We start from the raw sequence: 15,074 nt of genomic DNA on the forward strand, positions 1-15,074 counted from the left end.
TATTGGACGAGATTAAGAGAAAGGAGTAGATTGTGTTGGTTTTGGATGGACTCAAAGAAGGAGATGCGTTTAGGGTAAAATTTGTCTCTGGAATAATTAGTCCAATACCCAAGTCTGTGCTCTTCTCCCACTTCATTTTAAATTTTAAAATATCCTTTTTCTTGCATATTTCATAGAAAACATGTCTTCTTAGATCTAGAAATAGTGGAAAATTTGTAAATTTTGTGCATGTTTTATCAGGTAGATTGGATGGACAATGTTAAGAAAGAAAAAAGTATCGTATAGTCTTGTTTATGTGTGATGACCTTTTGTAGGATTTAGAGCAGCACGCTTCTCTATGCTGCGTAGAGAGTTCAGCACGAAGCACGAACGATTTTTGAGAACTTTTTTTTCTTTTTTTCCAATTTTAAAATGGATTAATTGTAGTTTTCATTTACCAATTTTGAAATGGATTAATTTGTTATAGTCTCGCGCTGTGCGAAGAGTACATAAAATTCATCAAAATGCAATCACTGAAAATGGAGATCTCTCTCCATCCAGGATGGAGAAAATGGAGAGTTTCTACATCTATTCTCCATCCTGGATAGAGAGATTCTCTCCATCCTGCCAATGTTGGAGCTTGCACGGAGAAAGTTTTCGTGCAAAACAAAGACATTAGCTCCGTGAGAAATTATCTTCATCTAGTATGGAGAAAATGGAGAATTTCTTCAACCTCGATGGAGAGGGTCCATCCAAGATAGAGAGTTTCTCCATCTTGGATGGAAATTTATGGAGAACACCTCCATCCCGGCCAAACCTCTATCCAGGATGGAGGTTTTCGAGTACCTCCATCATGGTAGGAGATTTTTTCTCCATTCAGGATGGGGGTTTCCTAAACCTCTATCCTGGATGGAGGTTTTGGTCCTGGATGCTCCATTCTGGATGGAGAGGATTCTCTCTATCCAGGATGAAGAAAATGGCTACATCTTGGATCCCACGGAGAAAACTTTCTTTGGGATGGAGGGAAATTGGAGATTTTTTGTTTTTCGTTTTTTTTCCCCCTCATTTTTTTCCTTTTTTTAATTTGTTTTATTCATATCCTAAATAATTTTTTTTCGATTTAAAATTCTTTTCAATTCTTTTCTCTTCATGATAAACTTAATTTTTTTCAATTTTAATTAAATAATATTTATATATTCTTTATTTAATTTTCTTAATCTTGTTTTGTTTTTATTATATATTTTTTGAAATTTGTTTTAATTTTTTTATATTATAAATAATTTTTTCAATTTAAATTTTTTTTAATTCTTTTCGTTTTATGATAAAACTTAACTTTTTCAGTTTTAATTAAAAAATAATATTTATTTTTAAATTTAATTATTTCAATTTAATTAAAAAACTTTATAATAATATTTTTTCCCCCTATTTTTGCCTACAATTCTTTTTTTATTTGTTGATTCATTTAATTTCTTTTCTTTATTAGTATTGGATTGGATTAAGTGAAGTGGTGTGTGAAAATGGAAAAATATTGCAGTGGAGTTATGGTTGCAGTTAGGGATGGCAATTTGAACCGTCAAAATTTAAAAACCGCGGTTAACCGAATCGAATGGGACGAAAAAAATCGAACCGATGGTGCAATGGGGCGGGTATGGTTTTGATTTTAATAAACCGGTTCATGATGGTGCGGGTATGATATTTACGCCGTCGAACCGAAACTGAACCGATTACCCGCTAAAAAAAAAAAAAAAAAAAAAGACACACACAATTGAATTGATTTGATTATTGGGTTTTACACTACTTTTCTATTTAACCCAAAATAAAATCCCCCCATTACATCTACTTGACTCATCCGGCCAGCCCACTTACCATTAGCCCATAATAATAGCATTAGTATGATACTATATAAATGCAAACCCTATTCTCCACAAACCATAAACTCACGCACGGCTCATTTTATTATTAATTTTTTTCTATTGTATGCAGAAAATTCTACTTCTTCATCATACTCTAGAGCTTGTGCAACGTTTAGCGAAAAGGAAGTTGATGAAGATGTACATTTTTTTTAATATTAGTTAAGACCATTCTGAATAGGTAGTATTGTTGTATTCTCTCCTTACATTTCTTATTTACTATATACGAATTAACTTTGAGTGCTGATCTATACTAGTAAGATTTGTAAGGAAGAATGAATCAAGTAACTTCAATGCACAACAATTAAGAATGAAGGAAAAGTTTAATATTGTTATATTTATAATATTGTTTGTTAAATTTGTATTTTGCAATTGAAAATTGGGATAATGTTTGTATTTTCATTTGAAATATTGTTTGATAATGTTTGCATTTTCGTTTGGAATATTGTGTTTTTGTTTTCATTGACTTTTTTCATAAATTATTTTTTATCAATTTGATGGATGAACCTATAAAAAATAATTTATTTTCGTGGTTAATAACCGAACCGAACTGTGCCGAATCGAGATACGAACCGAACCGAACCGATTTACGTAGTTATGGTGCGGTTATGGTATGGTCAAAAAATTGGTGGTGCGGTTATGGTTTTGGCCGAACCGACCCATAACCGAACCGTTGCCAACCCTAATTGAAGTGAAGTGACTCGTGAAAATGGAGAAATGATTGAAAGCAATATGACATCGTTTTTGCTCCCATGATGAAAGAAGAATTTTGAAATTCTTTTTAATTCTTTTATCTTTATGATAAAACTTAATTTTTTCAATTTTAATTAAATAATATTTATATATTCTTTATTTTTTTTTCATAACTTTCTTTTGTTTAATTTGTTTTGTTTTTATTATATTTTTCGAAAATTGTTTTAAAATTTTTTTCTTCATATTATAAATAATTTTTTTCATTTAAAATTCTTTTTAATTAAACTTTGAAATGTTTAAAGAGGTTTTCTCCTTTTATGGTTATGTCCATGTCTACTTTATTTTCTAATGTTTTAATTACGTTTTGCAATCTTATAGTCAAGCTCCAATGACAACAAAATCAGGTGTTTGGAAGAAGGTTGATACATGAATTTGCATTTAACATTTTATGTGTCATCATGAAAAATCATTTTTAATGCAATAATGTAGATATTGTTATGTTGTATATCTTGGTGATATTTAATTATTATAATAATAATATGGATTAGAGGCAAAGTTTGAGTGGGCTAAATCATATTTTAGGTTGAGCTAATATATATAGAGAAATATATTCCGTATAAAAAAAATTTCACAAACTTTTGTACAGAAAAATGCCTAGTACAAATATACGCAAATTCTCAAATGTTCATATGAAAAGTAAAAAATATACAAAGAAAATTGACGAAAAATAAACCAATTTCAACGAATTTATGAATACCTTACAAATTTATAAATGAATTTTTCTAAAATTTAAATGCACTTATTTCAAACAATAACAAATTTGCACGTTCACTCACTAGTAATGTGAAAAATGCCAAAGCGCGCTTGCAATAAGGACAAAAAACTAGGCAATTCTACAGTTGATGTTCAAGGTTATTTGATCATGCCCAAAAGTACTTATAAGACATGCCATTACAATACGAGAAGGTTTAGGCCCTATTGGTGGCCTTAGAATTTAAAAAACATAGTTTTTAATAATGTTTTTTGGAAAATGTGTGGTTAAAAAGTAAGAAAAAGTTTCGAGTTTACGTGTAAAATATTTTATATTATAAATATGTGGTTGAAAATGAGTATAAGAAATAAATAAATTAAAGGAAATAAAGGAAACCAAACAAGAACTTAGTTCCCGTTTGTTTTTCATTTTTGGAAGAATAAGAATGAAAAATATAGTCATTACGGGCCCCAAACAAGAAATAGAAATTCAAATTTGGTGGCTTGTTGTTATGGATAACGATCATATTTTTCATTTTAATGAAGAAATAATGAGAATCAAATAGGGGCTAAGTATTACTAGATTGTCATACTAAATTGAATAAATTTTTTCTCGGACCTGATTTAGTTCCATTTGCAAATTGCACGTAAGAATAAAAAAAAATCATTTTATTTAATTATTAATTTCTACATCACAATTCAAGAGCTTTCTTGAGCCAGCCAATTGGATGTTCATGTGGATCGTTTAAATTAACAAAACGTCAAGTCGACTTTATACATATATAGTCACTCTATGACGGGGGAAAATTACAAGAAAATTCTTAGAACAGATGAAAAGCAGTCGATAGAGCAACTCCACAAAACGTGGTTGGTGGAAATTGATCTATAAGCGCCTTTTATGGTAAATTTATTTTTCAGTGAATCACTAGAAACTATATCTTTGAATACTTGATTAATGACAAAAATGAATAACAGCATATATTTAGAGTAAACTGTGTACTTTAATAACTTTATTAGAAAATATCTTTTATTTTAATTAGACCAAACCTATGGCACAAGTTTCCACAAGAGGGTAAAAATAAAACCATTTTGACGGACGCAAACATTTAAAGTTAGTGGGTGCACAATCAAACTTATTAAAAAGTTACTAAAAATTATGTATTTTACAAGAACACATACAGATGATCACTATCACAGATTCACAAATCTAATATGTATGATAAATAACAATTCTCAAAAAATTCCAAATAATCTCACATATATGGTGAATAACAATATGTAAAGAATTCTCAAATTAAGTATCACAAATAACAAAATAATCTCTCAACGATCATCGTTGTAACTCTATTCTAATAAAAAAAATCTAAGTATCGATACTGCCCAATTCTGATTTTTGTCTAAAAGTAAAAAAAAAATAAAAAAAAATGATAAAATAAAACCTGAAAGTTGGTGGGTCAAGTGACCCACCAGGACCATGAATAGGTTCGCCAATGGACTACATACGTATGTTAAATTTGTTTATATGATATATTAAATTACATGCACCATATGGATCCTTATTACTTAGCGAAGGCCGAAAAAGATTGAAATGCATAAAATTTAAAGCATAAGCCTAGTTGATAATCTATTGTGTCATGTTCTTAATGTCACAATAAATAAATTACTAATTCAATTAGCAACCACAATTGATGACATAATGCTCTGTATATTCCTAAAAATTTGACCCACCATGACCATGAATAGGTCCGCCGATGGGCTACATACATATGTTAAATTTGTTTATAGGATATGTTAAATTACATGCACCATATGGATATTTATTACTCAGCGAAGGCCGAAAAAGATTGAAATGCATAAAATTTAAAGCATATGCCTAGTTGATAATCTATTTTGTCATGTTCTAAATGTCACATTAATTAAACTACTAATTCAATTAGCAACCGTAATTGATGACATAATGCTCTGTATATTCCTAAAAACTTGACCCACCAGGACCATGAATAGGACCGCCAATGGGCTACATACATATATTAAATTTGTTTATAGGATATATTAAATTACATGCACCATATGGATATTTATTACTTAGCGCAGGCCGAGAAAGATTGAAATGCATAAAATTTAAAACATATGCCTAGTTGATAAGCTATTGTGTCATGTTCTTAATGTCACATTAAATAAACTACTAATTCAATTAGCAACCGTAATTGATGACATAATGCTCTGTATATTCCTAAAAACTTGACCCACGAGGACCATGAATAGGTCCTCCAATGTGTTAAATTTGTTTATAGGATATATTAAATTACATGCATCATATAGATATTTATTACTTAGCGAAGGCCGAGAAAGATTGAAATGCATAAAATTTAAAACATATGCCTAGTTGATAATCTATTGTGTCATGTTCTTAATGTCACATTAAATAAACTACTAATTCAATTAGCAACCGTAATTGATGACATAATGCTCTGTATATTCCTAAAAAGTACACTTCGAAGAGAAAATATAGAATAGTACAGGACCCAACATGTAAAAATTGCGATCATTATAAAGCATTAATTACTTCGATTATCTATTTGACCAACTCGATTCTTCATTGGATGAGGTCGAATTGATGCAAGTCTTATTCATGTATATTAATTATTCTTATTATCTCGCTGTTGTCCTATTCAATTTTAATGTACACAAATTTGATAAAGGAAAAATTTCATAAGTAAAAAATTAATTGTTGCACATTTCAAAAACAACAAAACAAGTTTCAAATTTCAAAAAATAGATTTTTATTAAAAATTATTTATAAATTAATTAATTAATTAATTATTTTAGTAATTACATATATGTAAGTCACAGATTTATATAATTTGATCATAAATTAACGATTTAATTCGTCGCTTATTATTTTTTGATCACAAATCAAAAATTTTATATCACAAATTATTTTACGGTCACAATTCAAACATTTTATAGGTCACAGTTTGTTTAGCGGTCACAAATCGAAAAATTTATAAGCCATAATTTATTTATTGGTCACAAATCATAAATATTACAAGTCACAATTTATTATATAGTCACAAATTATCAAATTGTCGTTCACAAATTAACAATTTTTTAGGTCACGCATTGTTTTTCGGTCACAATTTATCTTTTCATTGGTCATATATTATTTATTTGGTCATATATTAACCAATTTAATGGTCACAGTTAACCAAATAATTTGTGACCACCACCAACACTTATGAGTTACAGTTACAATTTTCAGATCACGTATCCCATTGTGAGTCACAATTACAATTTTCAGGTCACGTATCCAATTGTAGGTTACAAATCAACCAAATCGCCATGACCACCACAACAATCACCACGATCAATTGTGACTCCCAAATTGCGAGTTACAATTGGGAGTTACAATCACAATTTTCAGATCACGAATATAATTATTTGTCACAAAATCAACCAAAACGCCACAACCACCACAACAACCGCAATCCACCCCAACTACCACCGTCACCACAAAATCGTTCAGATCACCAACATCAGCCCATCGCCGTCGCACATACACCACCGCTGATGCACACACACCTCCACATCCATGCGCAAAAACTTTCACATATCCATCGCCGCCATAAAATTGCGATTTGCATATCCACCGCCATACCCACACACACCATAAATCGCGATATGCATATCCACCGCTGCCACAAATTGTGTAGATCTGCGTATTGCCACATCAACCGTCGTCGTGATCTACTGTATATGCCAGATTTTGCCTCAGATGTACTGCATCTGTCGTCGCTGTAGCTACGACGGTGAGAGAGGAAAGAGAGAATCGAGTTGGGGAAAATGAGAGAGAGAGAGAGAGAGAGAGAGAGATGTGAGATTAGATTGTGAAATGGGTTTGAAATTGTTTTATTTAATTAATTTTTAAATATATTAATTAATTAAAAAATTCTAATTTGTGAAATACTAAACATGTCATCTTATTTATGAAATGAGAGATTTTAATCTATTAGAATCTGAAATTTCCACTTTGATAAATTAAACTCTAGTTTCGTAGCTTTCCTACTGTGACAAGACGAAGCCGGTTCAAGTCCAATGGAGGCGTAGGCTTGCAATGAACTTTTGGGCCAAACCCAAATACTCAATCAATTTATTTGTTTATTTATTTATTTTTTTGGGGGAACAATACATTACCACTATACCATAAAAGTCACATTTCAAAATTAACAAACTCTCTAAAAACTTTCATAAATTAGGTGATAAATCAAATTATTAAATATATAATTATAATATAATATACATTGATTTTCTCTCTATATCAATTGATATACTGACATTATATCCTCACCCCACGAACCCCAATCCATCCCACCCTACCTCACCTCATCCATCGTACCCCATCCCATTGTGGGAATATCCAGAAATTCAAATCTCTCTACACTCCCCACTCCCACTGTAGAAAACTCCAAATATTAAAAATATTTTCAATTTTAATATCTTGTCTCACATACCAAGTCACAAGTAATCAATATAGAATCTTTGTAATTTTATATATATCATAGTGAAAGAGCATTTCATAATAATCATGTAGTTGAACAAATAATTCACACAATCGCATGTATATTAATTTGTTGATGTCTAAAAATATTTAAGCTCTTCCACCCCCACCTTTTTTATTTTATTTTTTTATTTAGGTATCCAAAGTTCGCCCGACTTGAGACATTTCTTCAAATTAGTAACCATTTAATCCAACTCCCTAACCAATGGACAAATAGAATACATCAGCACCTCAACTATTGCTCATTCTTTTCTATTTTTCCATTTCAGTCTACCAATGAAAGAAAATCCATCAATTGTTTTATTTTCCATTTATTTCTCCTTCCACGATATCTTTTATTGAGGCCAATGCATACCGAATTGCCATCCCTTTCTAATTGAAATTAATTACTGTTATTGGAAGATGAAACAAGAAACTTCCCTATTCTTTTAGGTACACTTCAATTACAATTGGCCAAATCCATTACACAAAACTCTTTTAATTGCTCATTCTCAGTATCATTTCCACTTTCCTCCAGAATTTTTGTAGAAGGCACAATATTCCCTCTGTCTATCTCACTTTCAAAATGGATTGGGATGCAAAGGGTAAAACAGGTATAAATGCTTGTTAGACCACATTTTTATCAAATAATGTATTTTGAAATAGTAGATTAATAGAGAATGTGTAATTTAAAAATGAGGAAAAATTTTAAATTTTCGTAAAATCTTATTTTATTAAAAAATGTATGGTTGAAAAGAATATTGAAAAAAATAAGATGTCTTAAAATGATCGTCAAGTCCACTGCCTAACCTTTTTCATTTTCAGTTTCTTTTACTTTTCCTTTTTTGTTCTTGACATTTTTGACCAAAGAAATCAATAATTGACCTTAGGAATTGTTAACAAACTTATCCCTTCAAAAAATTTTGTCCTCGAAATTCAATCTGTTAAGCTCTATAATGAATTCTAAACAGTCACGCAAGGCTAACCAAGAGCAACTGAACTAATCCATTCTTTGATTTGATTAAGGCCAACACATCACTAATTCAACTTATTCCATTTACTAAATCTAAGTATATCGTTCCACAAAGAAAATTAAAAAAGTTCATGCTCAAAATAAAATCCAAGATATCATTTGTGACAATTTACAAAACTTTACAGAATAATAGTGCTTTCAACTTTTCTATCGAGGACAATACTTTTCTGCAATGATTTGTACAAATTTAGAACTAAATGAACTTCTTCACCACCTTGGTTCGAACTTTTTAATCATCGAACTTACAGCCAAGTTTTAAGTTCCAATTTTGTTTCGGTAACATGATTTTGTTGACTTGTTCGCACAAGTTAGGGACATATTGTACACTTAGACTTTGCTACATGTATATCAAGTTTTATACAATGAATTACATAATGTCATATGTTACTTTATCATTTGTCAGTTTAAAATACTGTCAACTTTTTCATCCAATTTTTTTTACAACATCATCTTATGTATTCCCTTATACACAATTTTTATCTACAAGTTGCATAATCCTCGTACACTTTACACCTTTTATTCTCTCCCTTTCTTTTACAAAGAGCTTTGTTTTGTTGGGTTGCCAACTAAAAGGTTCACAATGAATTACATAATGTCATATATTACTTTATTTGTCAATTTAAAATACTGTCAATTTTTTCATCCAATTTTTTTGACCACGTCATCTTATGTATTCCCTTATACACAATTTTTATCTACAAGTTGCATAATCCTCGTACACTTTACACATTTTATTCTCTCCCTTTCTTTTACAAAGAGCTTTGTTTTGTTGGGTTGCCTACTAGTAGGTTCTGTTTGGCTTCAATTTAATAAACTATTTTATTATTATTATTATTTTTTTTCCAAGCTTATCATCTACCAATCAATAAGCATGTCAGTTAATGCTATTTTTAGAATAAGTGGATTTTGAGTATTTTTATTTTCAAATATGTTTAGATTAATTTTTTTTAGTTATAATAAGAATGTTAATTACCTTCATACTAAAACATGTGAAGCTTTTCTTAATTAAGTGATTTAATTTTTTTAATTATGTATTGTTTGACCTCCATTTTCTAAAATTTTCATTATTCGAATTAAACTTTAATCACACATTTTTTTAATAAAATAATTTTAAATGTGTACCATAACTTTTTATTATTTCTTAATTATGTATTCTTAAAAAAAAAACCCACTTTCCACAAAATTTATTATTTAAAAAAAAATTAATAGGAATCAAAATTTAGATTTTAATCTAATAAAAATTAACAATTAATTTTATTCACATAGTGAGATCCATAACCTTTTAACTATATATTTTATCAAAATTTGAATTTAATCCTTACTAAACAGAGGCTAATCTTAAGTTCAGTATAAACTAGAATATGCAAACAGAAACATGCTGCACATACGGGGGACTTGTACTGCCAGGCAACACAAAGGAGTGGGGCCCGCTGCTATTTTTTTTTTTTTTTTTTTCCCCCCCGCCCCCATGTGAGGTCTGTAAAATCCCTTGAAAGAGCTGTCCTGTACATCCAACTTTATTCATGCTCTGTGGGCCCTTCACCCCTTTAATTATTCGATTACTTTTCACCTTCATATGAGAAGTTAATTGAGCAGCGGCGGACACAACTTAGACCATTTTCTTGCAATTTTCTGCAATTTTAAAAAATGGCTTATGCTGCTCTTCTTTCTCTTAGCCACACTCTAGAGCACTCTCTGAATTTTTATTCTCGATATCTGATGCATGATGAGATACAACAAATGTCATTCCTCCTCGAAATGGTTGGTTTCTCACTAGATCTTCTTGAAAATTCTTCACAAAAATGCAGCGAAACGATAGAGAGTTTAGAAGATAGAATCAGAGATAGGGCATACGAGGCAGAAAATACAATTGAATCCACCGTTATGAATCGAGTTCTTGAAGGGTCTGCAGGTTACAGGGAGATGAATTTCCTAACCATATGCCATACATTAGAAAAAGCGATTGAAGATATTGATTCTATAAAGACAAGAATGGACAAGATGGAGGACGAGAGTGGCGTACAAGATCTGCGGTTAACGTTTTCATCGCTTGCTCTTTCAACAAATCCTGCTGCCAGTGGCATTCGCAAGAGCGATATGATGGGTCTTGATGATCACATGATGGAGATTAAGGGACGACTAACCAGGCTATCATCAAATCTCGAAACTGTTTCCCTTGTTGGGATGGGCGGAATAGGCAAATCTACTCTTGCTACAAAACTTTATGAGGATGAATATATTGTATACCATTTTTATATTCGTGCTTGGGTTACAGTAGCTCAAGATTATAATCTGCGAGCAATCCTTATAAACCTTCTAGATTCCATGAAAAATCTCATGGGCCAAATGCGTGAAGCTAGCGTCCCAAAATTATCAGAATTTCTGTACAAGAGTCTAAAGGGTAGCAGGTATCTTATTGTGTTGGATGACGTGTGGGATACAAAATTTCTGGATGATTTGAAACGATTACTTCCAAACGACAAGAACGGAAGTCGAGTCTTGCTGACTACTAGGTTAGAAAAGGTGGCTAATTATGAAAACTCTTGTTCTCCTCATCATATGCGTTTTCTAAACTGGCATGAAATCGATATCTGATGCATGATGAGATACAACAAATGTCATTCCTCCTCGAAATGGTTGGTTTCTCACTAGATCTTCTTGAAAATTCTTCACAAAAATGCAGCGAAACGATAGAGAGTTTAGAAGATAGAATCAGAGATAGGGCATACGAGGCAGAAAATACAATTGAATCCACCGTTATGAATCGAGTTCTTGAAGGGTCTGCAGGTTACAGGGAGATGAATTTCCTAACCATATGCCATACATTAGAAAAAGCGATTGAAGATATTGATTCTATAAAGACAAGAATGGACAAGATGGAGGACGAGAGTGGCGTACAAGATCTGCGGTTAACGTTTTCATCGCTTGCTCTTTCAACAAATCCTGCTGCCAGTGGCATTCGCAAGAGCGATATGATGGGTCTTGATGATCACATGATGGAGATTAAGGGACGACTAACCAGGCTATCATCAAATCTCGAAACTGTTTCCCTTGTTGGGATGGGCGGAATAGGCAAATCTACTCTTGCTACAAAACTTTATGAGGATGAATATATTGTATACCATTTTTATATTCGTGCTTGGGTTACAGTAGCTCAAGATTATAATCTGCGAGCAATCCTTATAAACCTTCTAGATTCCATGAAAAATCTCATGGGCCAAATGCGTGAAGCTAGCGTCCCAAAATTATCAGAATTTCTGTACAAGAGTCTAAAGGGTAGCAGGTATCTTATTGTGTTGGATGACGTGTGGGATACAAAAGTTCTGGATGATTTGAAACGATTACTTCCAAACGACAAGAACGGAAGTCGAGTCTTGCTGACTACTAGGTTAGAAAAGGTGGCTAATTATGAAAACTCTTGTTCTCCTCATCATATGCGTTTTCTAAACTGGCATGAAAGTAGGGATTTATTTTGTTGGAAAGTGTTTGGCAAAGATTTTTGCCCTCCTGAATTGGAGAATATTGGGAAAATGATTGTCGAAAATTGTCGAGGACTTCCACTAGCAATTGTTGTGATTGGTGGTCTGCTCTCGAAGGCCATACAAACACCATATTACTGGTCAAATGTTGCAAAAAATCTTAGTTCAGTAATGATTTCAAATGATAAACAGATCTCAAAGATACTATCTTTGAGTTACAAGAATTTGCCTCATCATTTGAGAGGGTGTTTCCTCTATATGGCTTTTTTACCAGAACATCATAATATTCGTGTCACCAAACTTTTCAAGTTATGGTTTGCGGAGGGATTACTAAAATCAGTGAAATCTAAAAGTATGGAAGATGTAGCTGAGGAGTATTTGTTGGATCTTGTTGACAGAAATCTTGTTTTGGTTCATCAGCAGAGTTCCAGAGGCAAAATTAAATCATGCAAGATCCATGATCTGTTGCGAGACCTTTGCATGAGAGAAGCTGAAAGGGGAAAGTTGAAGGAAGTCACGAATAGGTATTTTTCTAACTTTAGGCAACGTAGAGTGTTGGGAGTGGGTCATCGTAATATCTTGAAGTTTTCGGGTGCAATGTTAGAACAAGTTAACTTGCGGTACATTGATTGCTACTGCCAAGAAGTAACTTTTCTTAAATCACTACACAAACTTCCAAATCTACAGACCATAATTTCTACCAATAGAAGTTCTACATCTGTAGAACTTTGTATATGGAATATGCCACAGTTAAGGCATGTCCAGATGGAGCATGTGTTTCTGCCTGATCCTCCTAGTGCAGGAGCTGAAGAAAATTCTTTTATTGTCTTGGAAAAGCTGCAAACTCTCTACATGGTATACGATTTGAAGTGGACACTGGAGATCCTTAAAAGAATTCCCAATCTCAAGAAATTGGGAATCAGTTATGAACAGTGGCAGTGGAATCGGGGATACTACTGTCTCAATAATCTCGTCGGTCTACATAAACTTGAATCATTGAAATGCAAGTTTTCTCGTCTGTCGCAGTCTTCCCTCAAGAATATTATTTTCCCTACATCGCTTCAAAAGTTGGCTATAATTGGTGGCAAGTTTCCTTGGAAAGATATGGCAATTGTTGGTTCGCTGCCCAATCTTCAAGTGCTCAAACTGAAAGATAACGCCTTTCATGGCCCAGCGTGGGAACCAAATGAAGGGGAATTTCTTCAACTTAAATTTCTGCTACTAGAAGACATCTATCTGGTGCATTGGAGAGCTGAAGTTTTCTCGTCTGTCGCAGTCTTCCCTCAAGAATATTATTTTCCCTACATCGCTTCAAAAGTTGGCTATAATTGGTGGCAAGTTTCCTTGGAAAGATATGGCAATTGTTGGTTCGCTGCCCAATCTTCAAGTGCTCAAACTGAAAGATAACGCCTTTCATGGCCCAGCGTGGGAACCAAATGAAGGGGAATTTCTTCAACTTAAATTTCTGCTACTAGAAGACATCTATCTGGTGCATTGGAGAGCTCCATTTCCCAAGGCTTCAACACCTAGTAATTAAGTTTTGCATTTTTTTGAATGAGATCCCCAGTAGTATTGGAGAAATTCCAACTCTTCTATCAATCAAGGTTGTTACATGTAGCGATTCAATTGTAACTTCAGCAAAACAAATACAGGAGGAACAACATAGCTTGGGAAATGATGGGCTTCAAGTTCAAGTTCTATTCAACTCAAATGATTTATATAAAATGCAATATTTACATACAGGTCAACTTATCCCATATTCAATTTTACTTTGTTTAAATTTTGGCTATGTCAATGATCAATACTCAGTATCTGAACCAGCCATCTATATTTACATGTTTCATACGTTCTTCTAGCTATGCTTCTCTCTCATTTTCTTCTTTGATCTATTAGATAACATTCTTGTCCTCTCTTACCGTCCCGAACCAATTCTATGCGAGATTTTCAGGTTAGCATATCCTTTTTCACTTCTCTATACCAAAATACATATGGAGTAGTAATGTTAATAATCCGTCTTCTGTCCTTTCTTTTTACAGGCAACAAGAAACTGCCAGAGAAGTCGATCAAACTGACCTCTAGAATTGTGGTGATGGAAATTAAATTTATTGCTTACAAGTCATGGTCTCGGACGAACAGCAGAAGCCATGGAGGCTCTCAAAGCAGCTTGAATGGTGCTGCATTTTATCGAAATATTAAGAATATGTATTGAATTGTAATTGAGTAAGGCAACAAGTTTGACGGATGCTAGCACTACGTTGTTAAAGCTTATAGATAGAGCTTTCATTCTCTTGTATTGTTTTGATTTCTATTTTTATTAAATGTAAAACCGAACTTCGAATACAAGATTGATGACGCCTTTGGTGTGTTTAGTAAAGTAGATTTGATAATATTTGAAAGGGTTATAGGAGAACATTAATTAAAATATTTCATTCAATCTACTGTTGACTCATGTTCAATATATATTGTGTAGAAAAAATGCTATTCGTGCATGACGGAACAATTTTAGTCTGTTTGATTTTAATTATTTTATAAGTCATTTTCTATCAAAATTTATTTTCGACTACACATTCTCATAATAAAATATTTTGCAAGTAAATCCAATTTTTATTTTTTTACCTTTTAACCACACCTTATCCAGAAATTCATTATTACAAAACTCATTTTGATGAAATAATGGACACCAAACAAGGTTT

General features: G+C 32.2%; 1 protein-coding gene across 1 annotated transcript; it reads left to right on the plus strand.

Moving 5' to 3' along the window:
• The first annotated feature begins 11,517 nt into the window (after nucleotides 1-11,517).
• On the plus strand, nucleotides 11,518-13,788 carry LOC111391043 (putative late blight resistance protein homolog R1A-10). The gene has a single exon (XM_023016182.1). It carries the CDS (start codon nucleotides 11,518-11,520, stop codon nucleotides 13,786-13,788), a length of 2,271 nt encoding a protein of 756 aa, XP_022871950.1.
• Nucleotides 13,789-15,074: the final 1,286 nt, after the last annotated feature.

Source organism: Olea europaea, unplaced genomic scaffold (genome assembly GCF_002742605.1).
Source record: "Olea europaea var. sylvestris unplaced genomic scaffold, O_europaea_v1 scaffold744, whole genome shotgun sequence".
In the NCBI taxonomy this organism is placed as follows: Eukaryota; Viridiplantae; Streptophyta; class Magnoliopsida; order Lamiales; family Oleaceae; genus Olea; species Olea europaea.